The sequence below is a fragment of the Onychomys torridus genome, chromosome 4, assembly GCF_903995425.1.
Source record: "Onychomys torridus chromosome 4, mOncTor1.1, whole genome shotgun sequence".
Lineage (NCBI taxonomy): Eukaryota > Metazoa > Chordata > Mammalia > Rodentia > Cricetidae > Onychomys > Onychomys torridus.
The window spans coordinates 21,255,686-21,276,652 of NC_050446.1; the positions used below are offsets into that span (position 1 = coordinate 21,255,686).

A 20,967-nucleotide genomic window follows, 5' to 3' on the forward strand; every position below is an offset into this window, starting at 1 on the left:
TTGGTGTTTTGTTTTTGTTTTTGTTTTTTTTAAACACAAATTTCAGTCTTATGTGTATCTCACAAGGCACAGTAACAAATCTGCCTTTCTATTAAGTCTGACCATGAATCTGAGAGTCCAGATTCTAATGACCTCCAAGTCTTCTTGGTGTGGATTAACCATATTGTTTCCCAGTCGCTCTCAAAAGTTGCATTACCATAGAAAATGTTTTGCTTATATGATATGTATTCCTGAATTTGGGAGTAAGAAAAATTGTACAAACTCACCTCCCTACTTCCAAAGAAAGCAGCAAAATCAGTTAGCTATTATAGATAAGGTGTTCCTTTTGTGACATAATAGATGCAGTCAGGTTATAATAAGTATAGTTTTGTGAACTGAATTTCCAAGAATAAAAGCCACACCTGTGTTAAGAATCCTACAAAGCTGAAGAGATTATTGACTGATTAGAACATCTGCAATTGTGGAGTACTCAGATGTGGTAGGTTTGAAGCACAATTATCTTAGGCTATCTTTAGTCTCCTTAGCAGGGATTCATTATTCACCTCTGTGTGACCTGCCATCCTTGTATCTATCAGGTGGAATAATTTGGGACTGTGTGAACAAAACTAATTGCCTCCTCCAGCCCATAGACTTCATCAGATAGCACCTGGGGTCCATAAAAAAGACTTCTCCATTTTGCTATAACAACCTGATATTTCCATGAAAGTACTTGAGAACTTGAGAAGTGACATGATTTATGACTTTCTTTTGTTCTGTTACTATAAGAAGCACTTGGTGAAACTTTTGCCACACTGGACATGGTATATTTGCCGTAAACTGAATCTGTGTTCTTGGACATGATCATGCACATTTGGATCTCAAATAAAATGCCTCTTATTCCCTTTGGGGCAGGAACTTTGCTTCTGTATCCTCAGTTCTGTGCACACAACATGGAGCCCCATGTCCAGTTGCCTAGTGTTGCATCATTGGGTGGATGTTGATGGGGTCTTTCTAGAGGTTGGACTTCCCTTCCATCAGTGGATGATCCACTGGTTTGCTTCTTTTCTTTCTTTCTTTTTAAAAAAATGTTTTATATATTTATTTTTTATTAAGAGATTCTCTATTCATTTTACATATCAACCACAGATTCCCCTGTCCTCTCTCCTCCTACCCCAGCCCCCAGCTTTCCCTCCCAATCCACTCCCCATTCCCACCTCCTCCAAGGCAAGGTCTCCCATGGGGAGTCAGCAAAGCCTGGTACATTCAGTTGAGGCAGGTCCAAGCCCCTCTGCCCTGCATCAAGGCTGAGCAAAGTGTCCCAGCATAGGCACTAGGTTCCAAAAACCCTGCTCATGCACTAAGAACAGGCCCCCATTCCACTGACTGGGGCCCCCTAAACAGTTCAAGCTAAACAACTGTCTCACTTATCCAGAGCCTAGTCCAGTACCATGGGAGCTCCTCAGCTATTGGTCCACAGTTCCTGTGTTTCCACAAGGTGCTCCCAAGTGCTGGCATTTAAAGGCGTGCGCCACCACCTCCGGCTAGCCGCTGGTGTGTTTTAAACTGGTATTTGGAAAACTATTTCGTTTGCATTCTATTTGTTTTTTGTTTCTGAAGCATTTAGTGGAGGTTAGTCATTTTGTTTTCAGAACATTCAGTTACAGGCATTTGGTTTGTTTCTGGTTTTGGATGTTTTGTTATTTTGCTAGGATTTGACCTTTTCCCTCCAATATCTAATTCTGTGTTGTACTCTGGCCTCTGTCTATCACAAACTCCATGATACATAAGCAATTGGGGGTGGGGGAGCCCAGGGAAAAATACACGTTCTTGCGATGGAACGAACTTTAATGGCTCCATTGGAAGTAAACATAAGGATTGATCACCCAGTACGTTGAGTCCCCATACATTACACGTCATGTAAATCTCCAGGACAATTCTTAGATACAATACGGTGGACGGAACTGACAGGGTAAGAGCTACTGAGGAAATTCCTCCTGGAAGCACTATGCAGATTTCACCCAAAGCACGGGTCCCTAGCCAGCAAAGAAAAGTTTGTAATTTCAGAAGAAAATGGGAAACAGATGGAAAGAAAGATGAAATATTTGGAGAAAAACTGCTATTTGAAATTCTTCCTCATTTTATGGTTGATATTTTTGTTAATTCAACTGGGGGAGGTGGGTAGGCACAGTTGAAGACAGCTTGGCTTACTGTTTCCTCGCTGGAGAACATCTGGTTTTTCTGGTATATTTCGTTTGGGGTTTTCTTTCTTCTTTTCTAGGCTTTTTGTTGTTGTTGGTTGTTTGTTTGTTTGTTTTATCAATCTCACAACATGTTGATCTGTTTAAATTTTTATCCCATCTTGGTTTAATATTGGAAATTCATTTGCATCTAAAAATTTACCAGCTTTTAGCTTTTCCAACTCACTGGAATGCATTTCAAGATAAGGCCTGATGTTTTTTGAATTTCATTGGCAACTGCTGGAATGGATCTCCTTTCATCACTTACTTTGTTAATTTCTCTCTTCCGCTTACTTGTTTGGCTAAGGTCCTGTCAACCTTGTTTATCTTTTCAAAGAACTGACTCTTCACTCTGTTCATTCTTTATATTATTTATGTTGTTTTTCATGTGATGAATTTCTGCCCTAATCTGAACAACTTCTGTCCCTCTGGTCCTTGGGGTTTGGCCTGATTGACTTTTCCAGAACTTTAAGTGCATCATTGATTTATTGATTTGTAGTTGCCCTGATTTCCTTCCTTCCTTCCTTCCTTCCTTCCTTCCTTCCTTCCTTCCTTCTTCCTTCCTTCTTTCCTCCCTCCCTCCCTCCCTTTCTCTCTTTCTTTCTCTCCTTGTTTCTTTCCTTCTTTCTTTCTTTCTTTCTTGCCTCATTTACTTCATTATAAAAATTTGTTATATATATATGTATATATATACATATATATACATATATATAATCACATTTTCACTCTCACAAATCCTTCCATATTTCTCCCACCTACCCACCTACCCACCCAACTTCATGCTCTTTCTCTCTTAAAAAAAAAAAAGACAAAATCCCCAAACAAACAAAAAGCATCAAACCAAATGATTTCTTAATGTATGCAGGTAGAACTACAAACTTCACTCCCATTGGTTTTGAGATACTGTGTTTTCATTTTTATTTGCTTTTAGGAATGATTCTTGTTTTCTCCAACAACTCACTAAATGTTAAATAGTGTGTTGCTTAATAACCATAAGTTTGTGTGTGTTCTAGAGGGTTTTTTTCCTTTGCTTTTTAGTCTTAAAGTATTGTAGTCTGATGAAATACAAGATATTTAATATTCTCTGTATTTATTATACTTGATTTGTGTCCTAATATATGATGTGCATTGTGTAGTGTTTGGCTGGAATGTGCTTTAGATGTTGGAATCAAGAGAACATTATTATTCTAAACAACTCCATATAAAGTTGTCTTTATCTTTCCTTATTAGTTTTGGTTTAAATTTTATTTTGTCGGACATTATAGCAGTGAAATCTGCTTGTGTGTAGATCCATTTGCTTGGAATGGCATTTTTCATTCTTTCATCCTAAAGGGATGAGGTGCATTTTTTGGAGGCAACGAGTAGATGACCCCTGCTCTTTGATACAATCTATTAGGCTGTGTTTCAGAATGAGGAAATGAGACCATTAATATTCAGGGTTATTGAAAGTTGTGTATTGATTCCTACCACTCTGCTGATTTTGTAGTGTCTTTTTTTATTATTATTATTTTATTTCCTCCATTGATTAGTATCATTCTCTCAGGCTTATTCCTATCTGTAGCCTCATGGAGGGATTTGTGTTTATCTTAAGTATTAGGATTCCTTTCAATATTTTCTGTAGAGCTAGCTGAGTGATCATAATTTATTTAGTCTCTTTTTAATCATAAAAGTTCTTATTTTTCCCTTAAAGTATGATCTATATTGTATATATATATAGTATTGCCTATATTGACAGTGGTTATCTTCCAGAACTTAAAATACACCATACTAAGACTTTCTAGCTTTTAAATTTCCAGTTAAATAATTTGTTGTTATCCTGATGGCCCTTTATACATGACTTAGTGCTTCTCTCTTGCTGCATACTTTCTTTGTCCTGTTTAAATAAAATTCTAATGAGAATTCTATGGAATGAAGTTCTTATCTGCCCTCAATGCCTTACTTATCTGAATTGGCATCTCTTTTCTTAATTTTGGTAAATTTTCTATCATGATTTTTTAAAATCTTTTCTTTGTCTTCAGAATAAGTTTCTTCACCTTCTCCTATGCCATCAACTTATAAATTTGATCTTTTCAGAGAGTTTCATGCATCTTGGGATTCTCAATATTAACTCACTGTTTTATCTTTGTTGTGGTTGGATTCTTCCAGTTCCTCCACCTTGTCTTCAAGCTCAGCATTCTTTCTTCTCTATGGTCCATTCTATTGCTGAGATTTTTTTTTGAAGTTTTATTTCACTTATTCTTTTATCTTATTTTATTTATTTACTATTTTATTTTACTATGAAATTTATATCCAGTATTTCAGGTTCGTTTTTCTTCAATATTTCTTTCTTTTTGTTGAATTCTTCTTTCATTTCATCTATGCCTTCCTTATTTGTGTCTCTGAACATGTTTATAATCATTATTTTGAGTTCTCTGTCTAGGATTTCATCTAACTTACTCTTACTAGATGCCATTACTGTAAGAATAATACTTTTTGAAGAAGTAATATTGTCTTGCTTTTTCATATTTCTTTCATTAGTGCACTGGGAATTACATATTTGGTATTAATTTTCTTGATTTGGTGTTTCTTAATCAGCTATATTCTCTTAGTTGAAAGATTTGTACTGTTCAGGTGAGACTTGGGTGAGGAAGAATAGAATGTGTAGCTATGAAAATAGTTCTTCATGTCAGGATCTCCAGGTGCTTGGCAGAGACTGTATAAATCCTGCTGTAGGACACTGACTAGGAGAATGACCAGAGCTGTTTGGTATTGCCACTAGGTAGTTTTTCAAACTAGAATAGGTTTCAAAAAATGTGGGAAGATAAACAACCAAGGATAACATGGAGTATACTCAGATTTTAGTTAACATGATAGAAGAGGGAGGGAAGTAAGGGTAAATAAGAGAAAGTATTAAATACTCGATCGACTTTGAAGAAAAGACATTCAGGTGGGGAAAGCTGAGGTATAGCTAGGATCTACAGAACTTAGAGATCGTTACATTGATGGAAGGTTATGATTAGGAAGTAAAAGAAGGAGGGATATGGAAGATAAAAAGAAGAAAATGGATTGGGGATTTAGTTCAGTGGTAGAGCGCTTGCCTAGCAAGCACAAGGCCCTGGGTTCGATCCTCAGCTCAAATAAAAGAAAAGAAAAAGAAAAAGAAGAAAAGACATATGGGGAACAGGAGCTTGTATGAGATGTGACAGAACAGTCTAGATTAAACTAGAAAACTAGACTAGAGTGAAATGACTTAGAGTATGGAGCAAAATAAACAAAAGCCTAAAACCAGCTGAGCAACAAACAAAAGCAAGACCATCATAGCACATGTGTGCGTGAGTGGAGGGTAAGTGATGGAGGCTATGTGAAAAATGAATGCTTGCGGGGTCATTGCTAGTACAGATGCATGGCAGAGGGAGTACAGGAGCCATTGGCTCTGCCACCTGGGTGTTCTGGGAACTCTCTGAATCTGCTGGGACAATTTGTTGTAGTTTTCACAAGGAGAATTTAAGCAAACCCCTTTCAACTCCCATAAATGAACTGTGGGTTGAGTGCAATAAAGGCATTCCAGTTTGGCATTGCTGCTTCCGTTTCTCCTACTGGACCGGAAGTTTCATCCCTTTCCCCATTTTTACATACAAGAGCAAATAGTGGCAGTTTTATGAAGATGCCTTTGATCTAGAAGGTCATGGAAAGGGTTGTGGGAGTTATAGGTCAAATGTTGTGAACTGAGGCATCAGGGAGGGAATTGTTACTGTTTAACATGTTGCAAAAGATACTTGAGATACTTGTCCTGACTGTTTCTAATCATTAAACAAATTAAACCTTGTTCTGTTCTTCCTCAGGGCTGTTTTGTTGGCTTTGATCTAGCACACGCAGTTGGAAATGTTGAACTCCACTTACATGACTGGGGTGTTGACTTTGCCTGCTGGTGTTCCTACAAGGTAGGAACTAGTTAATGCCTGGAATCCTTTTATTTCACATTGGTCTTATTCTAAATAAAAAGTTTGGCCCACAACTTACATTCTATTTCTGTCAGTCCTGAGTTTTCTGATTCAGAAACTAATGAAGTCATATGATAGAATAACATGAAAAAAATTTAGTTCTATTATTCCTACAACTGAAGGAAATTTATTCATTAAATTTCTATGATACTATGAAAAGAAATTAAGTATAGAGAAACGATTCCACACTTAGACCTTAATTCTTACTGATTAATGCCTTTAGTTTCGATGGATATGAAAACCAAATTGTAATATCTCTACATACAGAAACAAAATTCTTAGATTATGAGTATTTGAAGAAAGACTTTGAATTCTGTTAAATCTTAGTTGAACTGCTACCTACTAGTGATACTGGGCATTCCATGGGCACCTCTGCAGGTTTCCAGAGTCTCATGTCCTGAAGTAAGGGATTGGACACAGATATATGAAGAAAGCAGGGCTGTGTGTTAGAGAAAGGTAATTTTCTAGGTAGGAAATTGCAAGAGCAAAAGGCCCTATTCCAGAGGATTGCCAATTTAGGATTTTTTTTTTTAAGCATTCTATGCAAGTTCTATCTGTTAAATGTAATTCTATATACAACTTCACGCACCACAAATGTGTTTTGACAAACTTATGTCTCCCCAAGGGGTGTGTGTTAGCAATTTAGTGAGTCACAGATCACCTTCAGACACCAGCCTCTTGCATTGGAAGGCACCTGCCCTGTTGTGGAGATTAGTCGGCCTATACAGGAGAGGATCAGGCCAGCTGCATTTTCAATACATCCAATGCTCTCCAGGGCCTCACTCTGTCCCACTCTGCTAACTCAATAACTTGAATAAAATTTCGTGGAAAATAATATAGCTACATATTTTCAACTTAGTAATATTTTTCATTTGTTTTTCTTTTCTTTTTTTTTGATGTGTATGGAGAATTTTTTCTTTATTATCATGTGTTTTAAATTTTATACATCAGCCATGGGTTCCCCTGTCCTCCCCTCTCGCGCCCCCCTCCCCACCTTCCCCCCAGCCCCTCCCCTCCATTCCCATGTCCTCCAGGATCAAGGCACCCCTGGGGATTCATTTAAACCTACCTGGTGGATTCAGTACAGGCAGGTCCTGTCCCCTCCTTCCAGACTGAGCAAAGTGTCCCTGTGTACGCCCAAGGTTTCAAACAGCCAGCTCATGCACTAAGGACAGATCCCAGTCCCACAGACTGGGTGCCTCCCAAACAAATCAAGCTATTCAATGGTCTCACTTATCCAAAGGGCCTGATCCAGCTGGGGGCTCCACAGCCTTTGGTTCATAATTCATGTGCTTCCATTCATTTGGCTATTTGTCCCTGTGCTTTTTGCAATCTTGGATTCAACAATTCATGCTCTTGCAGACTCTCCTCTTTCTCGACTCTCCTTTAACAGTAAGACCTAATCAGTTTTACTGCAGAAGCTCAAATAATCACAAATTTTGAACTGGTCAAAAGTTATGGGCTTATTGAAAAAAAGTAAAAATGAAAACAGTGTTTATATTTTTCTCATGTATTCAAGTAAACCCATAAAATTTCACTTCTTTTCCAGTATTTAAATTCAGGAGCTGGAGGTCTGGCTGGTGCTTTCGTCCATGAAAAACATACTCATACAATCAAGCCTGCGTGAGTAGCATCTCCATACTTTTATTCTGTTACGAACAAATCTGTGTGCATTCTTAGGATGTTAAACGTTTCTAAAATTGTGCACCAACAGGAGCTGGATTCGATTATAATTATTTTACCACTCCAATAACAGTGCTATTCTTTATCAGAAAGAAGTGCTTTCCAAAGGCTTCTATTGGCTGGATGGGAAGTTTAATCCAAAAAGAAATCCCCAATGCAAAATGAGTTCTAGCAATCATGTAGAGCCAACGGTTTAATGCAAAAGTCCTCTTGAAATTTATACCGTTTAAATGTGCTGCTTTGGCTTTCCAAATGCTATAAATACAAGCTGCCCCACCACCAACCAAACCACAGTGTTGTGGCCATGACATGAAAGTTACAGGTTGTGTTTGTATTCCCCAATGCCAAGGTGTCACATGAACCATTGGAACCAGAACGTTTACCAAGTTTCAATTGCTTTGCCCTCTCAGCTGGCCAGATCATCTTTAGAGTAAGGACAGTGGATTGAGCACTCCTCCAAATCTATGGAATAGAAGGACCAGGGAAAGAGGTTAATGGTCAAGGGAAGTGATCATTGTTTGACAAAACTGGAGGAGCAGCTTCAGGCAGTACATGAACAACTGATTTTCCTATCCCATGGCCTAATATCTAAGCCCAAGCTGAAGAGAGAAAGAAATGAAAAATGGAAGAACCAGGAGGCAGAAAACATCAAGGCCAGGTTGGGACTGATGAAGATGGTGAGGGGCCTCAGTTACCTTGACCCCTTACCCCAAGAAATCTAAGAAAGTAAGTGACAGTGGGGGTGACAATGCTGCTACTCTAGGACACCCTGGCTTTGGACTTTCAGGAAGAATTAACAAGATACCCAGGGAGGACACAGAGACAGCTCCACCTGGCTTGCCCACTGATTAGGATCCAGAGGAGCAAGAAGAGAACAATCCCATGAGTTACAGGGAGAAAAAGCAGTTGAGCCTGGATATCAAGATTACCTGGAGAGAAGCTGTATTGAGCCATACATACCACCTAAGCTAAGGAGCCCTCTTTATGTGACTCAAATTCAGAAGCAATTGAAATTGATTTTGAAACTTACATCCCATGCACACTTAGCTTGAGCAATGTTTTATCCTGCCTATGAAAGAAACTTAGAAATCTTACATTATTAAACACATGGGAAGAGTTTAAAATACCAAATGGTTAGACACCTCCACCCCAAAGATATATATATATGAAAGAGAGACATGCACAGACACACACACACACACACACACACACACACACACACACGTATGTATGTACACACACATATGTTTGTAATAACAATTAATGAAATAAAGAAGCCATGGGAGGATCTGGAGAAAGGAAAAGAAAGTAGAAAATGGTGTATTATATTATAATCTCAAAACATAAAAGAAATAACTTTTTAAAAAACCTCCACAAATAAGGAAGGAAGGAAGGAAGAAAGAAAGGAAGGAAGGAAGGAAGGAAGGAAGGAAGGAAGGAAGGAAGGAGCCTGTGGGAATGGCTAGGGAAGAGCTAGCTCTGGAGAAGTGGGAACTGCAGCACTTACAAGATGTCAGTGGACATCACAACTCACCAAGAAGCCTCTCAAGAGGGTGAGTGTGAAACCAAGTTACTGTGCACCAAGTCCCAGTGTGTCACCAAGTCCAGCCCCAGATTTAGCTCCTCATCCTCATCTTCTTCTTCTTATGACACCATTGATTTTGATTCAGTCAGGCTAAGGGACAGATGGGGCAGGAAGGGCCAGACCCCTTAGCCAACTGCCCCAACACTTTCCTCCATATTGTGACACTTCTTCATCTCACACTCAGCCATAGAAGATCTGGCTCTGTAGGGAAGAAGGTTACAGGGACATTCACCGAAGTAGAGTCATGAGTATAATAAGACTGAATTCCCCAGGCCTGTTGGCCATGACCTCTCAGAACCTTTCAGAACAATGGAGATGGGGCAAAGGCATGAGTGGGAGAGGACAAAGGTCTAGCATGAGGCTATCTGAAGCCACATCTTCCCTGTTTACTCCCAAAGACCCTGTTTGCGGAGGGGGCGTTTGTTTGTTTTTGCTTGATTTACTTAAGCTAGGTAAGACTGGGAGTGGGTAGCACCATGGTCCTTCCCTCAGCCTCCATGGGGATGAGAGGAGGCAGGAGTTCTCTTTTGTGTTGGCTCTTTTTGTTCCACTTCATTTGGAGCCTGACGATTTCTTCATATCTTCATTTGGATCCCAAAACTGTCTTTCCTTTGTCTCTTGATTCTAACTTGTAAATAAGGAAAATGTTGAAAGAATTAGACAATAGAAAATGTCTTATTCCTTATCAATATAAAGACAACCAGACTGTGCCTAATAGAGGCCTAAGTGTGCTGTTCTTCAAATTACATTTACCTTTAAAGCTGTCAGTGTTACAGAATAGCTTGTAAGGAGTATCTTCTCTCTTGAAAGATTTGATAATCCATGAAACCTAAAGGAGCTGAACATTAAGCAATAGATTGGTTCTGCAAAAGCAATCCTTGCATGCTTTGCACAACTCTTCATGTTTTACAATAAGTGTAAATATAAACACAGTATACCAACATATTTATGCATTTTTATTTGATGAGGGAACTCATTGTGTGCCTTTTATTTTAATCTGGTGTGGAGATGAACAAAGAACATCCTATTTGTTTTTGTCCTAGAACGTGTTTGATGAGCATCAAGAATACCACTATGAGATACAAGGCTAGGGCTGTTGGTTAGGTTTCTTCATCCCCTTGCCACTGGCTCAATGATTTAACCTTTAAAGAAATTATAGGAGTATTAGTAGACCTTGGAGCACCTCCCGTTTCTGCAATCCTCTGCATATTAATCCTAGAAATTTAAGATCATTTTCTGTGGGTTACTTAATCATGTCTGAAGTCTCTTCAAGATTTCAAGCTTCTAAAATTAAAGAGCACTTTTTCTTTGGACAGCTATTTAATCAGGCCTGTATTTTCCTTAAATATATTGCTGTCAGTACATTAAATTGTTCTCTATATCCCAAATCTTCAGAGAAGACTGTAAAGCACATATTTTGAGAATACTACACATACTTTAAATCACTGTTTTGGGGTGTGTGTGTATGTTGAGGTGTGTACATGCGTGGTACATGTGGGGGAGGTGCATACACATGTATGTATATCTAGGTGTGAAGGCCAGATGTTGATTTTGGGTCTCTCCTCAGTTGCTCTCCACTTTATGTTTTGAGACAAGGTCTTTCAGTGAACCTGGAGCTCACTGTTTTGGCAAGGCTCAATGGTGAGCAAGTTCTCACAAGTCTAGGTTTACAGGTGTATACTATCACTCCTAAATTTCTAAATAGATGCTAAGAATCTGAACACAGGTCCTCACACTTGCAGAACAGGCACTTTATAAAATGAGACATCTCCCTCACTGGGAAGATAGCTCAATGCACTTGTTCAAGCATGAAGACCAGCATTTGCATTCCCAGAACCATAAAAATCCAGATGTGTTTGCACACATATGATAATATCAGCCTGCCTGAAGTATAATAACAGACACAAACAAGATTGTCTCCAGAAGTTCCTAGGCCAGCTAGCCTGGCTGGTATAGGTCACAGGGAACAGTGAAGTAAATATCCAAGGTTGTCCTCTGACCTCCCCACATGTGCACCATGGCATATGTCTAAACACGTGCACAGAAACATGCAAGCACATACACTACACACACATAACAAAGGTTGCTACCATTTGAGCCAGCTTAGTTACTTTCTACATAATTGAAAGACAAGGTATTTTTCACTTTTGTGTGATGAGTAACCTTCTCAGACCTTTCTCATACTCTGTTATTTAAATTGGGATCAACGATCTGATGTGTGATATCACATTGAAGGGCAAACTGGTTACAGAGGGACAGAGGAGGAAGTAATTTATATGTGCTTTAGGCCATGCTAGGAGTTAAGCTCCGACCTCTCAGCAGAGGTGCGATGTCCTTGATTTCCCTTGCAATGACAGAAGAGAAGGAGGGGGTGAGGATGCTCATCTGCACAGCATTCTATAGACTCCCTAAATTATACTCTCTTGCTGGTGTGCAACTTTAAGATTATTCCTGCACTTTCAATGCACTTGCCCTAAAGGAAATCATATCTGCCTCTATTGCATACACAAGTTTTGTGAGAAAAAAATAATTTTGATGTATCCTAAGGCATTAAATGTTGCCACTTAATTTTATTATATGTCATAAAACCATATAGGGCTACATAAATATATTCAAGGTTTCAGAATGAATAAAACTAGGTGACATTTCTAAAAATTAGGATATTCTTTGACACTTATTCTTTAGGACTTTTTCAATACTACCCCCTGGTTACGTTATTGGCTCCGGGTGAACATGTAACATTTTGCCCAATCAAAAGTATAAATTCTCCAGCAAGAGAGATAACTCCAAAGTTTATGATTACTGATCCTCTAGGATATCAAGTCATTCTTAACTGTCATCAGTTTCAGTGGACTTTTGAAGAGCTGACTGAATTTCCATTCCCCGAATTCTCTCTCCCACTGGTCTTATAGCCTACTGGTTTCTCCTCCTTCCCTTCCTCCTCTCCATTTTGAGATTTATGAGGCAGATTGTATAGCCCAGGCTAACCTGTTCTGAGGCAGATTGTGTAGCCCATGCTAGCCTGGAAGTCAGAATAGTCTAGTTCAGCTCCTGAGTGTCTCACTCATTACAAGTGTGTCAACTACACCAGAAAGGGAGCTCCTTTGATGCTTACTTTGTATTTGTATAAGCTGTGGTTTAAGGTTTTTGAAAGATTATATTGTGATGTATTGCATTTTAGCTAGTCAGCTTGGCATGTGGATGGGCTTAAATCAGGCTTAACTAGCAAAGCTGCATTACAAGAGACTGGCTTTTGCTTTTTGGTCTGTTGTTCATTTCTTTGTATCCTTAAAGCTTCTTTCCATGTGATGTCAGAATGACTAACTCCTGGGATTCCTGTTTCTAACCTGAATTCCCTCTTCCAAACCCAGGATCATGTGTTAATTTGAGTTAGGGTCTTAGAGCTCTGTATGCGTAGGATGTTGCAGATTTGCACAAAAGCAGCGTAAGCTATTCCTGGTGATCTGCTCTTGTCTGCGATGAGAGGCTGAGTGCTTCACTGAAGCTTCACTTGGTGCTCCATAGCGTGTTTTCTTTCTTTGTGCATCTGCCAATCAAGCAGCATCCCAGGGAAAACATTAGAGGAAGAATAAATATTGGAAATGTCAAAATAGTACACTAAATTAGCCTGATTCCATAAACAGCAGTGGTGTCCAGTAAAGTTGTATTGAACTGAAAGGCTGTTTCCTTGTGAATAGTAATTATCATGTAAAAACCACATATAACTTGAATTTCAAACATATCATGCTAATTCTATTGCCAATTAACAATCATATTTCACTTGTCTGAGGTTTCAGTTAGTTAACTGTGTTTAATAAATCTTCTAATGCCAATACCCTCTCCCTTTTCATAGGACTGCGGAGAGACTTGGATGTTTTTGTTATTAAATTATTCATTATTGTATCTGAGAACTGTGTGAAAAGCCTCAATTCAAATTCAAGGATCTAAAGGTTAACAAACTAGACACACATGGCAAAGTCAGCTTTGTTGCTTGAAAAGGCTGACATCTAGTGGATGAAGATGTTATTTCAAATTAATAACTCATCATTTGCCTTTACCAGATATTTTCATAAACACACACACACACACACACACACACACACACACACACACACTCACAACACAATCTTTTTTAAATCTTTTATCACAGTACTATGTACATTGCAGCAGTCTGATAATCAATCCTTAAAAAAGATAAAGAACAGAATGTAGGTGGGAGTAAAGGTATGGGGGAATTTCAGGTGTATGGTTACAGAAATTTTAGATGTTCAGCATGGATGTAGAAAGGACTGCCTTGCAGAAATGGATAGTCCATCTGGTGTGGAATGAATCACAGGAAATAAAGCACATTCTGGAAACTTAGCATTTGCTATATAACTTTGCAATGTTTTTGGTGCAGTATTTCCATCAGTGATGGATGCATCGTATCTATACCAAGAATTCCAGTCCCTTTTTTGTTAGAAAGTGCTTGTTGGACATTGTCCATAGCTAATGATGTAAGATATTTCTGAGTATTTTATGCATGAAAAGAATGAGAATATTAGAGGGCATAGGCAATCTACTGTGCAAAGATCAGAACTCAAGCAATATCATTTGTCTTCTAGTTCAACATCACCCTTTCTCATAGCAACGTCACATTGTTAGCCTCCCCTACTTAAGAATTATGATATATTAGGACTGCTATAAATGAATTACATATTGGGAACCCCTCAACGGATATTTAAGGTGGATTGCAGCTCAATCTACAAAGTTAATAACTGCCCTAAAACATGGGAATATATTTTAATTTAAATTCTTTGAGTGTTTCAAATGTAAGTCTTGTATTTACATCGCTGCCTCCCCTTCCTTTACCCTCCATCTCTTCCCATGCCCCCATTTTCTTTAAAGCGCATCACCTCCTCACTCATTATTATTGCTATATATATGTATGCATATATATAATATATAAACATTACCTACTGAGTCCTTTTAGTGTTGCTCATACATGTATAGGTTTAGGGCTGACCACTCAGTATTGTATAACTTGTCAGGGGGCTTTGTTGCAAGAGAAAATTGATCCTCCCTCTATCAGCAGCCATTAATTATCTACACAGTTCTTCAGCTGGAGGAGGGCCTTGTGAGATAGGTCTCCCTCCCATATCCACACTGGCATGTTAATTGGGGTTGCCATCACACACATCTTGCTCTGTTGTTGATATATCAAATTGGGGCTTGGCTCCCCACAATCAGTTGCTCTTTGCATTTTGACCAGCTGTGTTTTCTTTCTATATGGATCTCGATGTACTGCAAAGAGAAGGGTGCGGGTTTACTCTTACCTGAAGGTATAAGGATAATTATTTAGAATGCAGTTAGGAATTATACTGGCTTAGGAAAGCAACAGTAGCACATTATCCTTCAAAGTCCAAGACCTGACTAGCTGCCAGTAGTTAGCTAGGTTTAGAGTAGCCATTATGATTTCCTTCCTGTTTAACGGACCTTAAATCTGACTAGATGGATTCTGGTTACCCCTAAAATGTAAGTGTTACTGTTGTACCTTTTAGGGTATCTTGTCATTCTGGTCATTGTTGTTCATAGACTTTACAGATGGGTGGGACTATTGGTTGCTGCCCTCTCTTGGTAGCTTATTTAATAACATCGCTAGATACCATGAGAGCTAGTCCTCACCTAGGGCTTTCTAGGTCCATTCCAACTTGATTCTTTCAAGTACTGTATTCTTCACCAATGACTCTTACCTTCAAGTTCTGGGAGGCAACAGAGGACAACAGCAATATCTGAAATTGTTTGGAAAGTCTCTCGGACTCTGCTGAACAAAAACTGGGAGGGAGGTTTCCTATGGCTGGTTCTCAAGGGGGTGCATTACCACTCCAAGTGTATATATTGTATATGCCTTTCTAAATAAACATAAAATAATATGGAAGGAGTTTTAATTGCAAAGGCTTAATAATCAGAAATGTTTGGCAAACAGCAGTATTCAAATGACCTTGACTTTGTGTTAGCTTTACAAATATCACCTTTCTATTTCTTATAGCCTATGATAATGTATAATGCTTGCCCTTTTGATTTAGGAATTCCGATGATACCTGAATTCTAGGAAAAGTTTGTCTTTTTGTTTGTTTGTTTGTTTTGTTTTGTTTTCAGGAAGATCCCATAGGCAATATTCAGCACCCAACCTACTTTTATAAAAATGGATATTCTGCTATGATTGGATGTGCAGAAAGATGATTTCTGTTCACAATGTTAACCTCGGTCAGTGAGATCCTAGTGCTTAATGTTGTCCCTCATTTGCACTCTGATTCAGGGTATCTCCAAACACCCCACTATGTTTGATCTCCTGAAATGTTCGTTTCTCTTAGAATAAATCTGTGAGCATTTTAATTGGTCCAAAATGATGCTGACTGATAATTATATTGAGAATTCTCGAATTTTTAATTCATATCAACACATTTTCATAAGAACTTAGTCATTTTATTGAAATTTTTAAATATAGGTGACATTTTAAAAACTTTATTAAGGGCTTTCCTCCTCTTTATTATTACAGTTAGTTTGCAAGTTAAAAAAATCTGTCTAACTTAATGAATGGTTAAAACAAATTTTATTTCTCAGATACACGGGTTAGTATTGTTGTTTTGGCACTTATTATGTACATAAAATGATTCTCAGAGAAGTCCAGTGAAGAATAAACATATGCATCAAAATGTCCTACCAAAAGACTTAAAAAATATATAAGCTTCACCTATCATCGATTTGATATTTCCTATATCTACATACATCTAGAGGCATGCCCCAAACAGTACCTAAAATGGAAACCTTGTTTTAGTTCCTCAATGATCTCTTCTGACTTACTACTTACCAAATCCTCTGTTGCTCCTGCCTGGTGCCCCCCTATGTAAATGCTCCTATAACAAAGAGTAGAGGTTGCAGAGGAGCGTGCTTGTCTAGAACTAGCTCAACCCTGGGGATGATTTTAACCAGACATTTGTGGAAGAAAAATTTCCATAGCTAGCCATTACTACCATCAAATTACAAATTGTGAGAGTTTCTCATTATGCAGATAGTACCCAGTGTCGAACACAATACAGTGGTGCAAGCAAACAAAGATTTTCCTACATGAAAAACATGTTCACGCATCAACCACCCTCTTATAAAAGTAGTCCTTACTTGAACATCCTTCCTCAACTAAATTGGCATCCATTTCTGTGTATTACTTTGTGTAGTTCCATATCGTAAAGAAGAGAAGATACAATGAAAGTATACTGAACATTAAAAGTAAGATCTTTCCAGGGAGTCACAATGTAAATAAAGTTGAAAAACTGTTTATTCCTAATCTTGGGCAAGTATATGCCATAGTTAGAGCTGTTAGCATAGATAGTTGAAGAAATCTGATAAGAATATTAAATCAAATAACTGAAATATTAAGGATTTTAGAGAAAATAATTGTTAAAAACATCTCCAAGATCATTTGGAAAAAGTGAAATCTATATAAAAGTGAAACCTTATATAAAGGGGATTGTATTTTACCACCATAACACTGACTCAAAATACAGATCAAAAATAAACAATAGATGTATTGTTTGTTCTTTTCAAAGTTTGTTTTATAGGGCTGGAGTAATGACCCAGCAGCTAAGAGCTTTGGCTATTGTTTCAGAGGATCTGGATTCAAATAACAGCACAGGCATATGATTCACAGCTGTCGGGAATTCCAATCCCAGGGGACTCCCTAATCTGGCCTCTGAGGTCACCAGATCCACACGTGGTGCACAGATATATATGCTCATAAAGCACCAATACACACAGAAATTAAAAACAAAATAATTATTTTAAATGGTATCATTTTAATTTCAAATTTATCAGATTCAAAACTGAAATTTTTCATAATTTTCAACTTCATGTTATTTTTTATCTATTTATTTTTGTTTCACATGTATGAGTGTTTGTACGTATGAGTGCCTAGGAGCTGCAGAGGCCAGAAGACAGCATTAGATCACCTGAATCTGGAGTTATAGATGGTTGTAAGCTGCCATGTAGGTGTAGGGAACTGAACTTCAGTCCTCTACAGGAACAGCGAGTGCTCTTAACTGATGAGCCATCTCTCCAGGATTTTCACAAACTAGTTTAAGGTAACACTTCAATAAACTATTTTCTCCATTACATTTAAAATTTATTTAAAAAGATATTGCTAAGTTTGTCATCAAAGCATAAAGAATTCCAGTGTCTTTACATACATATGTGTGTTGTGGAAGTATAAATCTACATACATATGAATTTATATTTCCAACTCAATAATTAAATATGGCAAAGCGTACTATGTATCTTATTCCTACCCAAGTACTCATCTAAGTTCTCAGTGCCTAGTCATGTAAATGAAATAATACTAAGTAGGTTTAAATGAAGCATAAATACAACCTGCAAATATTTTTCTGCAAAAACCTATTTTTCTTTTATTAAAAATAGATTTTTTTCCTCATATAGTGCATCCTGAATTGTGTTTCCCCTTGCTCTACTTTCCTAGTTCTTTCTCAAGCTCCCCCTGCAAAATATGGATTTACCCTCTTTCTATCTTTCATAAGAAAACAAACAGATTTACAAGGGATACTAATATAATAAAAAATAAAATAAAACAAGGTAAAACTAACACATTGGAATAGGACAAAACAAACACATATAAGGAAAATAACCCAAGAGAAGTCATAAGAAACAGAGATCCACTTGGGAACCTATAAGATAAAAAGAGAGAAGAAAAAATATACATAAATCAAATAAAAATAAGATATAAAATATATATATAGATATATTTTAAAAAAGGAAAAATCCTGACATGATATTATGAGACAGGGAACATCCAAAAGTGATGTTGAGTTTGTTTTCTGGTAGCCATTAACTGCTGGACATGCAGCCTACCATTAAGAGTAGTTTGTTTCCCAGTAAGACTCCCTTGGATGTAGCTGAAAGTTTTCTGTATCCTGGCCTGCCAGCAGTCCAGACAAACCTCTCCCACTTGTGTCCCCCAAGTAAACACACAGAGGCTTATATTAATTATAACTGCTTGGTCATTAGCTCAGGCTTATTACTGACTAGCTCTTACATTTAAATTAACCCATAATTCTTATTAAGTTTAGCCACATGGCTCAGTACCTTTTCTCAGTTCTGCCCTGTCATTTTGTTTCCTCTGTGTCTGGCTCGCAACTCCTGACTCAGCCTTCCCCTTCCCAGAATTCTCCTTGTCTGCTTATCTCACCTATACTTTCTGCCTGGCTACTGGCCAATCAGCATTTTATTTATCAACCAATCAGAGCAACACACATTTCACAGCATACAGAATGGCATTCCACAGCACTTGGAGGAAAATAAACTTTCAATTACAAGAGGTTATCAATTGGAGATTGCTTCTGGGTTAGGGTGCAGACCTGTGAAGGCCCTATACATGCTGCTTCAGTTTCTGTGAGTTCATATGTGTTGGTATTGATGATTTAAAGGGACTTGTTTCCTTGGTGTCCTCTACTACCTCTGACCCTTGCATTCTTTCTGCCTCCTCATCAAAAGGGCTCTGTGAACACTGAGGGGAAGGATTTGATAGACCCATCCCATTTAGGAATGTATCCCAAGGTCTTTCATTCTCTGCATATTGTCTGCCTGTGGGTCTCTGTATTTGTTCCCATCAGCTGCTGGAGGAAGCTTGGTCATGGCAGCTGAGCAAGGCACTAATCTACAAGTATAGTAGAATATCATTAAGAGTCATTTTATCCCACTCTCCCCCACCCGTTTTTAAACCATTAGTATTTAGTTTTTCCCAAGGTCCCTTGGATAGCTAGTCTCAGGTCCTTGAACCAAGCAGCATCAAGTATGAGTTCCATCTTGTGGAGTGAACCTTAAATCAAAGTAGATAGTAGTTGGTTATTCCCAGTTTTGTGCCACCATTGCATTAGCATATCTTGCAGATAGTACACCATTTTAGGTCAAAGGGTTTGTGGCTGGCTTGTTGTTTACGTTTCTCTTTTAATAGCATACAGAGTACCTTCCTGCCCCAAAGACTCTAGCACATAAGGGTGAAGTCTCTAAGCAGGCAACAGCTCGATTGCTCTATGTTCAATGAGTTGTGTAAATGTTATCTTCAGTGGTATGGGCTTGCCATCAGTTTGTGAAGAGGAAACTATAGTCTTTGCAACAGTCTGGGTTATTTGGGGATTCCCATTGGACCCCATTTTCAAATAACACAATTAGATGTAACCCAGTCCGGGTACAGGAAGCTTTCATTTAGTGATAAGAAACGTCCAGTTGACACTGTCTCTCCATTATTGGTGATTTCATTTAGATCACCTTCATACATGTATATATTTTAGGAAACTTATACTGTATTAGGTTTCCATAATACCCTTCAAAGGACTCTTAATTTTGACTATCTCTCCCCATATTCTTTGCTGCCCCCCTTCACTCTCCCTCTCCAGTTGATCCACCTGTTTCAATTCCTCCACCCATCCATAACTACCTATTCTATTTCTGTTTTCTAGAGAGATCTATCTGCCCTCCCCACCCAAAGTCTCTTACTCTTTATCTAACCTCTGTTGTTTTAGGGGTTGTTGTTTGGTTATCATTGACTTAACAGCTGATATCCACACATAAGAAAATACATTCCATATTTGTCCTTCTGGGTCTGGGATGCATCACTCAGGATGATTTTTTTTTTTTAGGTTCCATTCATTTACCTGAAAATTTCATGATTTCATTTATTTTTACAGATGAGCAGTACTCCATTGTATACATATACCACATGTTATTTATCTTCTGTTAAGGGACATTGCATTGTTTCCAATTTCTGGCTGTTATGAACAAAGTGGTAATTAACAAGGTTGAGCAAGAGTCTCTGTGGTAGGATGTAGCATCCTTTGGGTATATACCTGAGAGATACAGCTGGATTTTGAGGTGAATAGATTTCCATCTTCCTGACAAAGTGCTATACTGATTTCCAAAGTGGCTCTACAAATTTGTCTTCCCATCAGCAATGGATGAGTGCTCCCCTTATTCCACATCCTCTCCAGAGTAAGCTGGCACTTGTCTTATTGATTTTAGCTATTCTGATGGGTGTAAGATGAACCCTCAAAGTAGTTTTGATTTGTATTTCTCTGAGACCTAATGGTATTTAACACTTCTTTTAGTGTTTCTCAGTCATTTGAGTTTCCTCTACTGAAAATTCTGTTGTTTGGATTTGTAGCTCATTTTTAATTGAATTATTTGTTGTTTCAGTTAAGGTTTCTATTGCTATGAAGAGACACCATGACCACAGCAATGTTTATAAATGAAACATTTAATTGGGGTGGCTCACTTATAGTTTCAGAGGTTTAGTCTGTTACCATCATGGCAGGGAGCATGGGAGCATGCAGGCAGATGTGGTGCTAAAGAAGTAGCTGAAGTCCTACATCTTGCAAGGAAGGCTGAGACACTGGGCAGTATCCTTAGCATAGGAAAACTCAAAGCCTACCCCCACAGTGACTCACTTCCTCCAAGGCCA

The 20,967-nt window shown here is 38.1% G+C and overlaps 1 protein-coding gene across 1 annotated transcript in view; it reads left to right on the forward strand.

Moving 5' to 3' along the window:
- The window catches only part of Kynu (kynureninase), a 136,949-nt gene that overhangs the window by 76,760 nt on the left and 39,222 nt on the right, over nt 1–20,967 (forward strand). Inside the window, exons 9-10 of the mRNA XM_036185801.1 lie at nt 6,038–6,136; nt 7,746–7,819. Of these exons, the coding sequence (XP_036041694.1) occupies nt 6,038–6,136; nt 7,746–7,819 (173 nt within the window). The remainder of the gene's footprint in view (nt 1–6,037; nt 6,137–7,745; nt 7,820–20,967) is intronic.